General features: G+C 26.3%; 4 protein-coding genes across 4 annotated transcripts in view; 2 read left to right on the top strand and 2 right to left on the bottom strand.

Moving 5' to 3' along the window:
- Nucleotides 1-830: 830 nt before the first annotated feature.
- On the top strand, nt 831-2830 carry LOC126893804 (uncharacterized). Its single transcript, XM_050664316.1, has 3 exons — nt 831-1126; nt 2101-2231; nt 2299-2830. The coding sequence occupies exons 1-3, from the start codon at nt 1055-1057 to the stop codon at nt 2714-2716; spliced, it is 621 nt and encodes a 206-aa protein (XP_050520273.1). The 5' UTR covers nt 831-1054; the 3' UTR covers nt 2717-2830.
- A 369-nt stretch (nt 2831-3199) lies between these two features.
- On the bottom strand, nt 3200-7855 carry LOC126893776 (beta-parvin). Its single transcript, XM_050664263.1, has 8 exons — nt 7646-7855; nt 6092-6181; nt 5855-6028; nt 5315-5412; nt 4701-4868; nt 4490-4630; nt 4184-4427; nt 3200-3477 (listed from the first exon to the last, which is right to left on the bottom strand). The coding sequence occupies exons 1-8, from the start codon at nt 7764-7766 to the stop codon at nt 3401-3403; spliced, it is 1113 nt and encodes a 370-aa protein (XP_050520220.1). The 5' UTR covers nt 7767-7855; the 3' UTR covers nt 3200-3400.
- A 91-nt stretch (nt 7856-7946) lies between these two features.
- On the top strand, nt 7947-9561 carry LOC126893770 (ankyrin repeat, SAM and basic leucine zipper domain-containing protein 1-like). Its single transcript, XM_050664253.1, has one exon. The coding sequence runs from the start codon at nt 8070-8072 to the stop codon at nt 9402-9404; it is 1335 nt and encodes a 444-aa protein (XP_050520210.1). The 5' UTR covers nt 7947-8069; the 3' UTR covers nt 9405-9561.
- Nucleotides 9562-9708: 147 nt separating this feature from the next.
- The window catches only part of LOC126893794 (elongation of very long chain fatty acids protein 4-like), a 16071-nt gene continuing 6452 nt past the window's right edge, over nt 9709-19327 (bottom strand). The window contains exons 3-9 of the mRNA XM_050664301.1: nt 16736-16926; nt 16510-16599; nt 13525-13581; nt 12213-12318; nt 10612-10748; nt 10005-10211; nt 9709-9944 (exon numbers count right to left, since the gene is read on the bottom strand). Of these exons, the coding sequence (XP_050520258.1) occupies nt 10047-10211; nt 10612-10748; nt 12213-12318; nt 13525-13581; nt 16510-16599; nt 16736-16926 (746 nt within the window). The 3' untranslated portion in view covers nt 9709-9944; nt 10005-10046. The remainder of the gene's footprint in view (nt 9945-10004; nt 10212-10611; nt 10749-12212; nt 12319-13524; nt 13582-16509; nt 16600-16735; nt 16927-19327) is intronic.

Below are 19327 nucleotides of genomic sequence, written 5' to 3'. Positions count from 1 at the left end.
AACCATTAAAATTTAATTGTTCGTTAAATTTTAATTTAAATAATAAAGTTTGGTCAAACTAAAACTCTGTTGGTTCTTGTCGAGTGACAAGTCTGTACACAACACTGTTTGTAGAAGCATATTAAAGGATTCAGTACCGGGCCATTTTTTATTTTATACTCTCTAAAATTGTTTATCGAGCGAAAAAAAAAATTGTTCAGCTTACCTTGGGTAATTTTTCTGGCTACCCCACTGCTAATAACTCATAGATATCTTGATTATTAAAACAATAGATTACGTATAATACCAAGAACGTAAATATAATAAATATTTTTGCGTTTTTTATTTTTTTATTTATTATGATAAATAACATCATATACATATTTTATAGAGTTTTATCGGGTTCACCAGCTAAGACACCTCAGAAAGTTTTAGAAGCGCCCTTTCTGTTGCACTCTGGAGCTGCTGCTCCAGATAACCTTTAAGTAGACCCACCATTACTTATTTGGTTAAGTTATTTGTCCAAGTATTATTGTATAAGTCATTCGTTAATATTAGTCAACAATCGATATTTCGGTATCTATATTTAATAGATTTGAGTTAGAGTTTTGACTATTGCATATTTGAAAATAAATTTCACATTAATAGATAACCATTTGATATTTATAAAACCACTTCAATTAATGTAAGTTTCAATTTATTTGGATCAATCGATTAATATTTCTTTTGCAATTGTTTACATTATTACTTATGACTGATAATCGCAAAACTCGAATAATTATTATTAGTGTATTATCAATATACACATATTGTTACTGTAATCAGCCCTATTCTATTCTACTCTATTCAACAGTTTACTTTAAATGTTAATGAAACTTTAATATTTATGTTAATTTTATCTAAAAAATTGAAACTCCCAAATATTAATTATAATTGTATTTAGTTAAATATTAATATATTAATTATTAAATGTGTTTTTGTGATTATTTATTTTGGTTATTTGTATTTCATTTAATAGTAAAAATTAAAACTATATCATTAATTATCTAAATGTTTTTTTTAATTATTGCTAATCATGGGTACGTTGAAATTGAAACGCACTTTAATATGCGGGTCTTCTGAATACTCTAAATCATTACTATTTGAAGTATGTTTTTTTTGTTTAATATTTATTTATTTTAATACACAGTAAATTAAAATATATAAATATGGTTTTTCTAATACAATATTATTTAAATTAAAGTTATGTTGAAATAGTAAAATAGTTTTTATATATTTGTATAGCCTTAAATGTGTTTTTTTTTTTTAAATTAAATTAAAATATATTATGATAAAGCGGGGTAAGATTGTGAGTTAAGTTTCTATGATACTTTCTGACTTCTGTAAATGGATTTAAAATCTGAAATTTGCACGAGAACTACTCTAATAACACGACAAAATTTTTCTATTGTCAACTTCAACTTCTAAGGGGTGAAATATGAGTTTTTCTGAAAATTGTCACTTTCATCATCTTTTCCAACTATAGAGTAAAAAGGCTAATGATATAGAGTAAAATAAAAAAATGATTCTAAAATTTTGTAACCAAAATAATTGTAAAAGAAATGGGAATTATAATAAATTCTCTTATAAATTAATAGGTAATAATTGAGTAATACATTTAAAATATTTAAGAGAGAAATTTGAGCATTTTTCCTTAGCATACTAATATCTAAAATTTTTATTTTTAAAAATAACAAAGACATGTTTAAAATGAATTTCTAACCACAACTAAGATTAATGTAGGCAACAGTTTACTTAAAGAAATTTTTATGCTAAATTAGATGTACTGCTATATTTGATTGATTTTGAAAATACATAATTTATTATCTTGCACTACTTACTTGTTTTATCATCTTTAAAGAACAAACATTTATCTTTTATTTAACTCATTTTTGGTTATAAAATTTTAGATAAATAAATTATTTGTTAATAAATTTGAATATTTTAAAATTAATTATAATTTCTTTTAATTATTAGCTAATATTCAGTAATACTTTATTCTATTTGTGTGTACTAATCAAGTTTACTAAATGGTATTACTATAATTGTTTAGAATAGAAATTTTTATTTTTAATTTTTTAGAGTGCTGTACATTGGTCAGAATTAGGCCATAAAGTTGTATTTATTCAAGTAAACCAAATGACTGCATTGCCAATTCCTATTGATGGAGCTAAACCACCTAGTGTGCAGGCACTAAATCGTATAACTTTTTTGTAATAAATGAGTTAAACATTTTTATTTTATATCTTATTAGTAATTTTATGTGGAATTTTTGTTTAGAACGTTATCAAGTTGGCAGGATCTTGTTCAGTACACCTCTTCTATTCACGAAACTAGTCCTATTGTACCTCATGTGATATTAGTATCTGATCTACATAATTACTACTCAAATGAAGATTTAAATCAATCACTATTAGCTCATATGTTATGTGCTTGTCTATGTGATGTTATGGAATATTGTAGTAGAGTAAATAATTCTGAAACATTTTTAGTTGTAACTACTAAAGATACAGAATTAGAAACAAAAAAATTATCTACTATATATTTTCCATTAAACACCTGGACAAGTGTTGTAAAACAAGAAGAGTTAGAATTAACAAAAACATTACTTAATTTTCAAAATACCAACATAAAAATTAAGTTTCTTCTTTTTAATAATAAAATCAGGTGTGATTCTATTGAAAAGCTTTATGTTTGATTTAAAATGAAGCAATCAGTTTAATATTATCATTCACTAATATTTGATAATTATAATTAAAATGTATTTTATTATAAATTGCGTGTAATTAAAAACAGTTTATGAAATTATTATTATTTTTTTGTTAAATATTTTTTTAGTAAAAAGCAAATATTATTAGTTTTATAGTTAAATGAAAGTGTTTTAAATTATTTTTATGACCAAGTAAGATATTTTAAAATTATACTTGCCTCACAATTTAAGAATATTTTCTATTTTTTTTTTTTGTCATTCTCTTTTTTACCATTTGATGATAATTAATCAAAATTTTTTTCAAAGTAAGGTAGTAACAAAAACTTATTTAATCATTACAATAAATTGTCTATTTTAATCAAAATAGAAAAAAGGAAAAAACAATATTAGTATACTTTTATACAAAACAATTATTTAATTGTAACAAAATAAAATATAAATATTTAATTCAACATTATTGCCTAAAATTTAAATGTTATACAAAATTTACAAAAATAGAAATATATAAGTACATTTGTTTAATATAGTGTTATTAAAAAAAAATTCAGCATATGTTAAGTTGTTACTCTAAAATTTGTGAAGTTTTTTAAACTTTAAATTGTGATATAGCTAAGACAACAAATGGTGCTAAAATTAATAAAAATATAAAATCATATGTTTTAATAATAATAGTTAATATACATTTTTGTATTTTGTAAAAAGATTGTACAGGACTCTTAATGTTGATTTTAAATCCAAATTCACTATATCTGAAATAAAAATTTAAAGTAATAATTAATAATTAAATAAATTAAAATAGATAATTCTTTTTTAAAGTTTATATAAATTTAAAATTATATATAACTTTTAAAATATTATTAATTTAAAGCTAAAAAATATTAAACTCAAAAAGCCACAAAAAAATTACAGATAAGCATTTCAGAAACAATGTTACCGTCATCAATGCTAAACATATTGTGTCAGTATGTATTTATCCTAAAATTGCTAATAACCCATAAAAATATTTTTTAAGAATTCAACTAAAGAGCAGTTATTTTGAAATTAAAAAAATAACAATAAAATATGTTTGTAACTAATATAGCACAGACGGCAGGTTATAGAAATTTGCTGAAAATTGTGTGAAAAAAAAGGCATAGTGCAAGATTAAACAAACGACCCAAGGCGTCATAAAGACAAAATTTAACACTAGGGCAACGTGCACTTATGATTCAGATTTTTATACACTTTCATTAAGGTTGATAATGTGATGTAAGGCTGAGGGAAACACGGTACCATGTCATAACGTAATCTATGAATTCAAAAATTGTTAAGACAAAAAATAAAATTATAGCGAAATATTAATTGTATCAAAAGTTGTTAGTTACATCTGTTCTACTATGTATATAATATTTTTATATTAAAACTTAGTATGAATCAAGTTCAACATAATATCTACATGAACATGTTCATATTCACCTTCCGGTCTGGCTTTTGGAATAGCCAGTCCAACTTCTTGCATAAGATCAAATGCAACATTCACATTATGTACTTTTTGTTCAAAATTTTGAGGTGATAAGTAAAAAGAATACAATGGCACAAAAAATCCTTCTAACAGTCCCATCAATAAAGTCAAATAGACACCATCATGAAATTGTGTATCTAAATCTCTTGCTTCCATATTGATTTTGTTGAGATGTTTGTTAACAAATGTTATTAAAGACTAAAATGGATGCAATTATATTCATAAATATTTTTTTTTGTAATTATACTGGCGAATCAAACCTTTTTAACTACTTCTAATTTATCTGGTGCATGATCAAATAATGTGTCAAAAGCATCACGTTCACAGCGCATACCTAAATCATCATATCTAGAAGTGATTTCTTCGATAACTGTTCTGTTTTTTAATACACCATTTTGTTTCTAATGCAGATAACATATTTTTAAAAGTATTGCAAAAAATGAAAGAAGTATAATATTGAATTATAATTACCTGTACAATCACAACATTAACTGTAACATTTTCAGGAAGTCGAACAGGGGCTCTAAAATGACGTGCTAGTGATACAAGTAAATGTAAAATGGCAACAAGATTTTTGGAATGAACACTCTCCACACTCCATTTTTGTTGAGATAATCTGTTTCCTGTTAATCCCAAAATCTAAAAAATATAAAATAAATGATTAAATTCAATTATGTCAACATACATATGTCAATTGTCAAAGCACAAAAGTGATAAGTACATTTTCATGAACTTTTCTGAAGTTCAAATACAAATATTGTAGTGCCATTCTGGTAGATGTTAATTTAAAAAGTTGAAATGTTTTGGAATTGAAGTATTTCAGAATTAGTTCTCACTAGTATTTAAAAAAGCTGTTGATTTTTTACTTTTCATTATAACTTTAACTACTTTGGCCAATAATTCTTCCTAACTTCTTTTAAATATTGTAACATCAATAAATATTCTTAAATTAATTAATTTTTATGAGATGATTAATGCTAAAAAAATTATTATCGTTTTAAGAATAGAGGTAAACTCTTTTTACTAATTCAATTAATTATCCCCTACTATTAAATAAAGATTTTTATTACATTTAGAATACTCACATTATTTACTGCTCCAAGTACAACATAAAGTTTCTGTTTTTGACCTTCTTCAGATTGTGTTACTTCAGGTACATCGAGTTTTTCATTTGTTAGTTTTTCTATTTTTTTTTAGTATAGTTAAAATAAACAAAATTTCAATGATAAAAATAAATCATATAATAAATAACATAATTTGATGATATATATTTAATATACAGGTAAAATTGAAGGGGTAAGTGCAATTAGAGACAAACATGTTAATAGGAAAACATATTTTGAAATAACTGATTTTACAAATTCCATGCTTAACTTATATAAATTAATTCTTATTTTAAGTTAATTTATGAGAAAGTCTTGTTTTTTTAATTATGCAATTAATAATAAGTAATATTTTTCTAGGAAATGCTCTTTTTGTATTAATTTATTGATTTAGTAATAAAAATATACTTTAAAGAAAACTATTCATAAATATTTAAATTTAATTAATTTTTTATATTGAAATAATGAATTTATTAATTTAATTAGGAAAATTAAATGATCTTTGTAAATTAAAAAACTTACCATATAATTTCTGTAATACTTGACCATCATATAAGTCTTGTTCTAAATTTTTTACAATAATACGATGATCTGCTAATACATCATTAACCCAGTCTATTAATATGGTCATTAACTCTTGTAATTTTGGATCTGAATATGATTTTGGTTCAACCATTGTTCGCTCTTCATTCTCTTCTATAAATCATACATAAATATTTTTAATTTAAAAATTGAATTTGCAACTAAAATTACGTTTACCAAGATTATATTCTTCAGGAGACACATCAGCAAGGGCAGGATTTCCTGGAGAGTCGATGGCATATTTACCTTCTTCTTGAACTTCTTGTACTATAATAATATTTATATGCAATATATGTTAATATATTAACTTGTAATAAAAATTTACATTTGTGTTCACTAATTTGTAAATGTACATTGATTTCTAAGTATAATAATTTAGTTTAGTCAGTCTTATTAAGGTGGTTTCTATAAATTAGTTAAATGACTACATATGGAGTCTATTAAAAAAATTAGGTGAATTTTTATTATTTTCAAAAAATATTAATTTATTTATACATTTATTGTTTCCTTCAAAGTATTTCCTTATAACACATTTTTGCCAATGATTTTTTCAATCTTCGAGACACTTCTAATATACACTTTTTAGTATGTCCTTAAGCTCTTTCAGCAATTTGGTTTTATCTCCTTAATTTTAGTAAAATACTTTCCTCTCATGGTCTATTCAACCTTGTGAACAGAAAAAAGTTGGGGGTGGGGGTTAATTCTGGTGAATATAATAACAGAGGCATGACGGGTTTTTTAGACAAAATTCAGTAATTTTGGAACAAACTTTGCTGCCACATGCTTCATACCCAAAATATCTGAAAAAAATTAGATAGCAAGAGCCAATTGATATTCAGACATCCTTAGCAACTTCTCTAACAGTGATTTGACGATTATCTATAACAATTTCTTCATTGCTTCAGTGTTTTCATTGGTTTTTGACGTCCAAAGCGTGCATTGTCATTCAACTCTTCTCAAACTTCTGTGAAAAGCTCATATCATTTATAAGCACTTTTTTTGCTTAGAATACACTAACCAAATGCCACTTTCAACATTGCAAGTGTTTTAAAGAACTTAATTTCATTTTTTACACAAAATTTGATGCATATTCTTTGATTTACCTTTTTTGTCAGCAAAAAATTGTGAACAAACTCAAAACACTTTTAACCTTTATGCCTTTTACAAAAAAATAAAAAATGCTATATTGCTGAAACTTTGAACATATATTTGGGACAAGTATGCCAACATAGAAAAAAATAATAGAAAATTAAATGTCCATAGACCGAAGGAATTCAAAAATTCACTTTATTTTTTGAACAGAGCGTAGATGTCTTTAGTTTTTAAAAAAATTTTTTACTGTGCTTAAATAACACCTAAAATCTAAAAACCTATGATTTGTTAATAGGTTTGAGTATAATTCAAAAAAGAGTGATTAAGAAATTTAGTTTAACTATCACAACTACAAAGTATAATAAGGGCAATTAATTGTTTTAAAATTCCAAATTAAAGTTAGTCTCTTTCACACCTTTGCTTCAGAACTGATATGTCCTACAAGATTAGCTGATTAGTTTTAAATTACAATTTTACTAGGTATTAGTTTAACCACAATTAATACATCTATCTAAAATTTGAATTTTTTATTTTGATATTTAAAATGTATAACTACATGTCTATTCAATAAATTTATTAAATGTACTTCAGTCAATAACGTTGCCCATATAAGGCAATGTTGATGAGATGACAGCTTACCTTCCTTAATACGCTTTTTACGACCTAATGTTCCAATTTTATCCCAAAATGTTTCTTCTTTGCTGTCATCTTTTCTGAAAGAAGTCTGAGACTTAGGTGATTTTGATCTAGGTGTAGTCATCTTTACATAAAAATAATTAAACCAGTTCACAATATGAATAAGTGTACTAACATTAATTTTTTTTGTGGAATGTGATAATAAATCAGTAAAAATACATGATAACATAATGCACAGTATCATGTTTTAGTTTTATAAAAATATAAGTAACCATGGTAGGTGATAATTAATAAAAGTGTTCTTATCTAGATTTAAATTATCCACTTAGGTGCATTAATGTTATAACGATAATTTAAAACTTTTAATACGCGTTTTACGATTGCTTTTAATAATACTAATGCAGTTTTATGAAACTGTTTATCTGTTATGAGCCGCTATAAAAATATTGTTCCTGCTGGAGAGGAAAGCGAAGAAGATTACGATGACTATGGTGATTATGAACCTCATAGAAATGTTATAATTCAGCCTCAGGTAGAAGATTTTCAGTTAACCCTTCAGTATGCTTGTCAATCAAACAATGTACAAGAAATCATTCGTACTTTATCATCTAGTTCTATTGAAATCAATAATTTCTTGCACGGATCATGGACAGCATTAATGTATGCTTCTTTTAATGGTTCAATTGATGCTATGAAATATCTTTTAGATAATGGTGCTGATCCCACAATATCTTATGATTGTCACAATGTTATTATGTGTGTATGCAATTGTAATAATGTTTGTATTGAAGATAAATTGTTAAAATGTTTACAGTTATTGTTGCCTTACAATATGGACATTAATGCTAAAGATAGGTCTGGAATGACAGCTTTAATGTATGCTTGCTCTAATGGTTGGTCAAAATTAGTTGAAATGTTAGTACACAATGGTGCTCAAATTGAAGCTAAGAATAACCAAAATGGTGAGACAGCATTATTTTTTGCAGTACGTTGTAACTCTGTTAATACTGTTAAGTTTCTATTATCACATGGTGCTGACAAGGATGCTGAAGACAAAAGGTATCAAACAATTCATAGAATTGCTGAAAATAAAGGCATGACTGAGATTTTAAATCTTTTAAGCACAGCCTACAGTAAAGATCAACATGAAATGTATGATTCTGATGAATACACTTATTGGGATCAAGTAATTTATGAATTGAGTAATGGATTTAAAACAGATATTAAAATATTCTTGGAAAATCTATCAATGGATATATATATTGACAGAATATGTTCTAAATCCATTTCTTTTAAACAATTACTTACTGGTAATGAAGTTAAATTTAATGAGATGGGCATAACATTATCACCACACCGCAAACTCATGGAAACTGCTCTAAAAACTTTTCATGTTTGGAATTGGTCTAATCAATCATTAGGACTTAAAAAAAAAAAAGACTTTAATGCTGAAAACTTAATTCAGTTTTTAGCTATTATTGTTAGACAATTACATATTTTAGACGCATCACTTATATATTTAGGAACACATAGTTACAATCTAGATCCTCAAAAAGGTGAAAAAGCTAAAATGTATTTACAAAAAATTAAATCTACAGAAAATAAAATATTCATTATTTTAGATAAACAGATTAAAAAAAAAAAAGTGGATTATATGGGCATTGACAAAATAAATGTTCAAAACCAATCATCTAGTTTCAAGTATATTGTAATAGTTACCACAGCTATTATAATAGTGACATTGTACAAAATGTATAAATAATTTAAATGTTTAGGATATTAAATAATTAAATTTATTATTAAGAAATTTTAAAAATGTTTTAAAATTCAATTGTAGTATATAAATATACATATATGTATTAATATATCATAATTATAATGACAAAATTTATTTTATATGTTATAATAAAAATATAGAAGTATAAAAAAAAATTAAACAACAAATTTGCTAGTATCAAAATATTTACCATTAATTACAAATAAAACTTAAATATAATTATTTAGTAAAGTAAGAATGTTTCTTAATCTCAATAAATTGAATAAAAGACAAAAATTCTATAAAAACCTATTTTATTCTATCAATTTTTCAATATGTTATACATCTTTCTTTACAAAATTAATATGAATTTGATACTATAAATACTACTAAATATTTTTAAATTTAAGTTTTTGTTAAGGAATAAAAATATTAATTTTGTATAATTTTTTTCTTTAATGTAGTTTTATTTATTGTTTCGAGCATGAGTTCTAATTTTAATGTGTGACTTGATATAAGGTTATATTAAATTACTTTGGAAGGCTTCTGAAAATATATAAAAAAAACTTAATATTCAGTCATAAAATTTTGTATTTGTATACTTACAAATTAGTATCAAATGGTTACTGTGAGTTCAGTATTGTAAATTTATTGATCTTTAGTTTTTTCACTGTAAGTTTTTTTGTAAAATTTCAAAAATAAATACAAAAATAATAAAACATCAACTGTCATGTAAAACGAAAATATTTTTGGAAAAGTACAATTGTTTATCACTAAATATGCCATGTAGAGTAATCCAATTATAAATTGAATCTGTGACAAAATAAAAAATATTACTATAATTTTCTCTGTAATTTATTTTTATTAACAGAACATGATACCAATGTAAATTTACTTTATATATACATGCATATTATTTCTATGCAAAATTACATAAAATGTTTTAATACAATTTCAAAACATAATGTACAATTGAATTTTTATATAAAATTTTAATCGAAAAAATTATATATAATAATACAATAATTTATTATATTATTGGTTCGAAAAAATAAAACCCATCTAGTTTCTTTTAATGTGAAATTTATTAATCCAGTTTGGGTCCTTTTTTCGTATACATGTTTTAAAGTCAAATTTTTTGGTATAGTGTCCTCTTTAATAAGATTAGGATTTATTATCTTTATATAAAAATATTTATGTATTGTATAATTACTATTTGTAGACGAGTAATATATATTTTCCACCATAAATATTTTTGAATGAGTGGCCCTAAAGCTGCTAAAAAGTAATAACTGTACATTACTACGTGGACAAACGAGTTGAGAAGTCCACAAAATATTCCGTTATGAGCTAAATTAAAAAAAAAATTAATTAGTTTAAATTTATTATTTTTAATTACTGTTTAAACCACTTATTTGAGAATAGATGAATAATTTGAAAATTAAAGTTTCAAGTGTAAAATGTTTTTTATTAACAGACGCTTCATTTTTAAACAATTTGCAAAAATATTTGGAAATTTGTTGAACGCTTAATAAGTTTTGAAAGATGATTAGAAATTCTGAAAGAATACGTGTGCATAAGAATAAATATGCATCCAATGTCTAGTTGGGTTGTTTAATTTAACATATGTTTGAGGTCGAAGTATTTTCAAAACATTTTTTTTCAAAAATTCGCGTTTTGTGCAAAAGTTATTATTTTGAATCCCAGCTTATGGGAAAGATTTCTAAAATATTATGTCGAAGACTGATATTTTATGTGTAAATGGGGTACTGTAGTTAAAAAACATGCTATTTTCGTGTTAAAAATTTCGATTTCGTATTGCAATAACTTTTTGGATGTAAGACTCAGAATTAAGTGCAGGTGGTTTAAGTGGAGAGAAGCGTCTGGCGTCTTATGCAATAAAAGAATTCCAATGAGGATGAAAGGTAAATTCTACAAGACTGTAATAAGGCTAGTTATGATGTTTGGTTTTGAGTGTGAGGTCGTTAACAAGAGAAAAGATCAGAAAATATGTGTATCAGAGATGAGAATGTTTAGATGGATGAGTGGAGTGACTAGAAAAGATAGAATAAGGAACGAGCATATCAGAGGGAGTATAGGTGTAGCATCAATCGTGGATAAGAAGAGAGAACATAGACTTAGATGGTTTAGTCATGTTATGAGGAGAGAAGAATCGGAAGCTGTAAGAACAGTTATAGAAATAAATGTTGAAGGAAGAAGAGGTAGAGGAAGACCAAAAAAGAGATGGAGGTCTGCTATTGAATGCGATTTGAGGACAGCTAATGTAAGTTTAAATGATGTGGGAGATCGTGTCAAGTGGAAGTTTAGGATAAGGGTGGCCGACCCCAAGTAGTTGGGATTAAAGCGAGGAAGAAGAAGAAGTATTGCAATAACTTTTTGAAAAAAGTATGCATTATTAAAATTGTTTTTTGTAAGTGGTATATACTTATCCTTATTATCCGATACGTTTTTTTTTACTTTAATTTCAATTATTGATTAAAAGGGAGATTGCAATGACTCACCACCGATTTTCATAAATGTTATGTGAATAAAAATTTACATTGAATGATTTATAAGTATAGCACATAAATAAATACTTATTGAAGTAATTAAATTTAGTATGAAATTGATATTTAATTATTTAGTATAATAAGTGAATGAACGCAGTATCCTCTGGTACTCACACGGGTTCGTTAACGTTCATTGTTTTATTTTGTCTTTAGTCATATATATAAGTCAGTATATATATATAAAATGTATAATAGAGATTGATATTTAATCATAATTTACGATGAATTTTAAAATTTAACTAACCTTTAATGTATCGCAAAAATATCCAAGATGTTATAACCATATTCATATGATGATAAACATGTAAAAAAGAAATATGAGATTGTTTTTTCCTCAAAACAAAAAATACCTGCATTTAAAAAAAAATCATATTAAATGTTTCATTTTTAATTAATTTCATATTGAGCAACTCTGTTCAAATTAAAATACAGAATGTTCCAGTCTGTTTTTAATTCTATAACTTCTAATTTACTAAGTATATTTTGTTACTTTCATTTTAAATCATTTTTACAGTTTTGGACTATGTTAAAACCATGTCGTTGCTTATACTGCCACTAGGCTTATCTCAAAAATTGATGAATTGAATATTCAATAATATTATAACAAGTATATCTGGACATTTTTTACTATACATTTTTTCACTCATAGTTTCATTCTATATTATAAAAGTAAAATCAACTCTCATATTAAAACATGTACAATCTAAATTGCTTTTTAATCGTCCTGAAAACTTGCAAGAATTGAGATACGTCTTACTGCGATTTAAACTACGATATTTTTTATTGTTTTTTTTCGAATAAGAAAAAATAATTCAATTTTTTTATATTTTTGAATTTTAAAATAGCCATTTTTAAATTATTTTTTTCCAAAAATATTTGGAAGAATGGATAAATAATAACTTTAATATAAGTATTGTTAAGTTACAAGCATTTTAATTAGTGATGAGCATAAATGAATTATTCGATAGTATATTATTATAATATAATATATTAATATATTTTTTTCAAATCCATAGTTTAGATTATTCATAAAATGAATTAAATCTTGAAAGTTTTTTGACCATCAATTATTATATAAGGATTGTTTTATACTATATTATTACAGTGTAAAATCAATGACAGTTTTGTCAGGATAATTTTAATTTAATGGCATACAAAATAAATAATTAGTGGATAGTCATAGATTATTCATCCATATAATTAATTATTTGAATAATTAGTCGAGAGTTAGAAATAATTATCAAATAATTATGGATTGTTTAAATTATACGATAATGACCATCTCTAATTTTAGTACAAGAAGTGATTATGTAGCGCGGGTGGAGTGCAGATACACTGTGCTACAGTTACATGCATAACCGCGCTACATACTCACTTAATCACACTGGCCCTGCAGCCTTTATATAAATATATTTCTAAACCACCTAATATATCTATTGCAACCGCAATACAATATATACAATAATCGATTCTTCTGCAACCTATTTTCTTGCTTGTTACATTACTTCAAAATATGATTATGTTATATTTATACATAGAATTAAATATATACTTACAGTATCTGATAAATCAAATATCTTCGTTATAATAAAATGCCACGTAAATAAGTAAAACTAAATTATAACAAAAAATATATTAAATTAATAAAATTAGTATGATTTTCCATTTTTTAAATTAATAGCAGATAACTCAGTATTGTTATATAATTTATTTGCATTCAGAGAATACCTATCTTAAGGGTAAAAAAATAATTTCGCATTAAGGTTAAAAATAGGTAATAAAAAATATTGTTTTTTTCAGATTTCATTAGGAAGTTGTCGTAAACATATTAAATAACATTTTACAGTCATCTAAGTATGTAATTTTCGGTGATAAATCTAGAATTTTTAGTAAAAAAAAAGAGTGCTATTGAACCTGTGTTTTAAATAATAAAAAGGAGTCATTTTGGGGCTACACAGTTTTATAAAACGTATATTTAGCTGGCAAAAGTATAATTTTCAATAATTATTAAAAAATTTTTTTTTGCAATTTTCTTTTAATAAATATTATTACTACTTGATATTCGAAGAAAAAGTGCTGAATGTAATAAGTGCATATGCACCACAAGTGAGATGTAATAAAATAGACAAGGAAGTGTTTTGAAAAGAGATGGATGAGGTGATGCAAGAGGTACCGGGCAATGAGGATGCAGTGATAGGTAGAGATATGAATGGTCATGTAGGTAATGAGAGGAAAGGTTATGAAAGAATACATGGAGGGTATGGTTTTAGTGGGAAGAATGAGGCTGGAGATAGAATCCTAGATTTCACAGTATTGTATGATCTTGCTGTGGTTAATACTTATTTTAGAAAGAGGAAAGAACATTATATAACTTATAAGAGCAGGAGGAATAGATCACAGATCTATTATTTTATGTGGAAGAGAGAGAGTGTAAATCGAGTAAAAGATTGTGAAGTTATATCAGGCGAGAGTGTAACTACACAACATAGCCTGATGATAATGGTGTTGTGGTGTATCGGAAAGAGAATAAACAAAAATAGAAGAAACACAGGGAAAAAATCGAAGATCCGGTGGTGTAAATTGAAAGGGGAAAATGAAAAAGAGTTTGTAAAGACGGCAAAAGAGAGGACGGTGTGGAATATCGAGGGAGACATAAATGATGTGTAGAATAGATTTGCTAGTTGTGTAAAGAATACTGCAAAGGAGATTGTTGGTGAGAGTAAGAGTAGAATGCCAGGAAACAAGGAAACCTGGTAGTGGGACCCCAAGTAGTTGGGATTAAGGCAAGGAAGAAGAAGAGAAGAAGAATGATAAAAAAAAATATTCAACATTATCATCAGCTATTTCAATTAGCTGATAAGTTTAATGCTTGTTCATCTATACCATTCATCATAGCTGGTTTTACTACAGTCTTAAAGAGCTTATCTATCAGCTTCATTGAAATTCTCTTATCGCAAAGCATATCTGTCGCTTCTCTCTACTTCATCTATCCGCACTTAATGCTTTGTCTTAGATCTTCGTCAATACCACCGTTCTTTTGTGCAAGTGATCCTAAATATTTGAGACTTTGCAATCTCTTCAATTACGCCCTTGCTTATTGTCGCTGATTTCCTCATTTCACCTACTTTGGGTACTCTTTTGTCAAACTCGTACTTCTACTTATATTTAATCCCTATTCTTTAAAAGGTGATCTTCACACCTCTAGCCTTTGATTAATTTCCTCCCTATTTTCTCCTATTAAGATTATGTCAATAGGAAATATAATTGTTAGTGAACAATATGCACCAAGGTACCTATTCTTATATTTCTTTATTTATTTCATCCATCACCAGAGAAAATAAGTATGGACATAAAGCAGAACCTTGGTACAAAAGTTATCATACATATCCTCTATTGATGTATTTTTTCGGAACTCCTATTCAAATTAATGCCCACTTTAAAGCCTCTCCCGGTACTCTATGTTATGGTCTCTCCAAGTATAAAAATAGCATATACTGCTCTTTCTTCTTTTCTTTCTTCTTCCTATATTATTCTATTAGTTGTTTTACTCAAAAAAGTGGCTCAATCATTGACTTTCCAGGCATTTAATCTGGTTTTTAGATTATCGCTTCGTTTTACACGATGCCCCGCGAGTCGTGCTACCTTTATCAGCCGTTGCCCTACTATGAGTATTTGACTGACCAACATCGCGTGTCATACGCCATGATGCAAAGTCTAGCAAGTGCCGCACGGCCGACGACGACAAATGATACGGGGAGTCTTCTTCCCGTTGTCAACGTAACAACGTCGAGGATGTACGCCACCGGCTCTGGACGACCGAACTCGACGAACCGATTTGAACCCGCATACTATCACTATCAAAGTTGCTAACTTTTTGACGCCCAAGGATCATACCGGACATCGCGTCGTCAACGCCAGCGAAAGTGCCACGATATTATGCGAAGATTATTATTACTGTGTTCGTCTTTTCGGTTTTTTTTTTTTTTTTAATAACCTGTTGTTGCTCATTAATAAAGGGCCCACGAGTCTCTACCCTCAAAATCAGTGTCGACTACATTATTGCGACGTAAGTCATGTTAGCTTTATACCTCTATAATCTTTACACTTCTGTGTGTTTTCTTCGCCTTTAAATATCGGTACCACAGTACTATTTTTTCATTGTTTTGGTATTTTATCTTCTAATATGATTTTATTAATAGATCCTTTAACCACCTTATGTCAATACCACCTAATATTTTCATACCTATACTGACACTTTCTCTATGTCTACTGTTTTATTATTTTTCTTTTGATGACACAACCTCTCATACGTTTTTTTAATTAATGAAATCTACCAGTCCTTAGGTCCATACCATATATCATATTTAATACTTTGTAATTCACATGTGATATTTTTTTTTTGGTTAAAAAAATTTGGTGATACTTAGAGAATTTCAAGATTATGTCATTTCCATGTAAATTTTTATTTAAAATATATTTTAGTAGGCTAATAAAGTTCAAAGTTCATAGTAATTAAATAATTAAATATTGTGTTAACTTACTTTTTGCGTAATTAGTTCATAATTCTCGGATATAACAGGATGACATGAATAATATACAATATGTGGTATTACTTTAGGAACTGTAAACACCTATATTGTATTAATTTGTGTGTAAATTAAATTATTTTCTAAATAAACTTTATTTTATATAATTTATTATTATGAATATAATACTTTAATAATAATTTTTTTTATGAACTAAATATTAATAATGCTAAACACTCACTCCAGAGATCAAATAACAATTGTACAAAGCTTGTAAAAGGTTATAAGCTACCATAACAGATTTCAAGTTGAATGGTTTTCGATTTTCCATTAACTTAGGACCAATTTTTAACACAATCAGTGCATATATTAAAAGAATGGAAAAAATTGGCCAAGGTGTCTTCATCAATGGCCACGAGTCTACTTTTTCGTCTATCAACAATAAATTTAGTATTAAAGAACTTTATATTTGTATTATAATTATAGAGAATTAGCATAGTATCATTAAATACATTTACATTTTGTTAAACATCACTCAAATAACTAAATAAACTCGGGTCTAAAATAGTATGTCCCTTGAACACAGAATGTGTCTTCAGAAACTGTAATATATTCAACTCATATAATACATAATAGGATTAAAAAGGCTAAAAAGAACACACTAAGACATTTTAATAATATATTTTATTCCATTATATATCACATTCTGTATTATTCACATCATCGATATACGAACTGCAACACAATATGATAAAACTACACAACCACATATTATAACACTAAAATTATTGGTATACATTACAATCCTTCACACTAATTTTGTAAAAACAAAATGGTAACAACATCATGTAACTTATGAACATTAATAATATTTTTTTTTTTACAAAAATAAAATCATAACTAATTGATAACAAAGTTTTAATTATAGACAATAACAATATATAAAAAGTTATAAATTTAAACGTACTGGTGGTTTAATTTCTCTGTTACTCTTTCTAATATTAGTCTTTGAGTTTTTATACTTTCAGATTCCATCTCTATGTTCTCTTTCTTATTCTTCTCACTAACAACCGGTTCTTATAAACTGCTACCATCAGCAAAAGTAATTACTGTATTATCCATTATTATAGGAAATTGTGACTCAAGTTCTTTGTTGTCCCACCTATCTATAATTTGATTTATATGTCTCTTCCAAAATACATGTCCTCCGCGCTTAATTAGGTAAGACACCTAATTTGACGTTATATTAGACATATGTTTGACCCATAACCACTTAGAAAATGCATCAATAATAACCACAAATATTTTATTATTAATTGGACCTAATAAATCTAAATGCACTCTTTTACCAGGCTCTTTCGGTCAAAGCCAACTGTGTAAAATCGATTTTGGAGAATTTTCACTATTAGCCAAACACTGGTCGTAACTTTTAGAAATGACTTCATTTCATCATCTATCCCTGGCCACCAAATGTATGATCTCGTTACAGACTTCATTATAACTGTACCCATGTGTGTACCGTGTAACTCATTCAACGATTCTCGCCTAAACTTAATAGGAATTACTAATCGATTTCCCCATAAAAAAAAATACTCAAGTATTTTATTTATATTTCAATATAAATAAAAAAAATCGGATTTACATCAACTTTTAAATGCAAATCAAATTGGTTATCATTAAAACAACCCAAAGTTTTACTAAATACTGCTAGAAATTTCTCCACTACATTTGTTTCAAATACACAATTAAGATCTAAACACTTTGGTAATATATTCAATTTGTTCAGTCATTCCCTGCCAATAATAGGTGGTCCTCCATTATTCAAAACATAATTTTAATAATTCTAAACAATTTTTATACCTAACTCTTACTTTATGTATATCTAAAGGAACAATGCTAGCACCATTATAAGTCTTTAAAGTTACATCGGTCTTATATAAGTTTTTAATATCACAATTCTCATAACGTTCAAACTGTTTTTTTGTTATAACTGACATACCAGCTCCTGTGTCTACTTGAAATTCCATCTCTTCATCATTAACAATTAGTTTAATACAATATGGTTGTACATAATTCATATTATCAGATTCTACATTAAACAAATTATTTAAATCTAAGTCTTTAAATTCCTCTACTGAGCTATTAACGTTTTTAGCTTTGGTCTTACATACTTTCTGAAGATGTCCCACTTTAGAACATTTTTTACAAGTGTAAGTCTTATACTTACAAAGCGGTTTAGTATGTCCTACTTGTCTGATAGTTATTAAAGTACCGGCTTATATTTATTTTTTCAAAACGATATACCGATAATTCTTTATATTTCGGTACATCAGTTAAGATTGGTGCCGAAGTATACTGTGGCAGTATACTAGTTGGGTTGGGTTGGGTTTTTAAATCAATAACATCAACCTCAAATAAAGGGATACAGAGGGGATATCTAATTCTATAAAATTTCCTCAGTAAACTTGAAAGATATATTTACCAGTTTTCAAAGTTAATTTTATATTTTATATATACATGCCTCAGCATTTTTAATCATTGTGCTGTAAAATTTTTTTGTAATACTTATAAATTTATAAATAATACTAATATAGCATTTGGTAGCCATTTTCACCACGAAGTCCAGTGGTCAATTTTTTTTTTTTCATAATAAAGCATATTACATTAGCTTTAATTTAAGATATATATAAAAGTGTCAGACCTTCCGGAACATTTTCAAAATTTAAGTTAAAAAAATTAATTTTTTGTGAAAAAGTTTTCATTTTAAATCCCCTCTTGTGGGCAGGTTAAGGGTTAAATTTATGAAAAAAATATACCAAATGAAAGGTAATGA

This window comes from Daktulosphaira vitifoliae, unplaced genomic scaffold, assembly GCF_025091365.1.
Source record: "Daktulosphaira vitifoliae isolate Bord-2020 unplaced genomic scaffold, ASM2509136v1 Scaffold_1, whole genome shotgun sequence".
Classification (NCBI taxonomy): Eukaryota; Metazoa; Arthropoda; class Insecta; order Hemiptera; family Phylloxeridae; genus Daktulosphaira; species Daktulosphaira vitifoliae.
The sequence above is the reverse complement of the archived record's forward strand: the minus strand, read 5'-3'. Positions and strand labels throughout refer to the sequence as shown.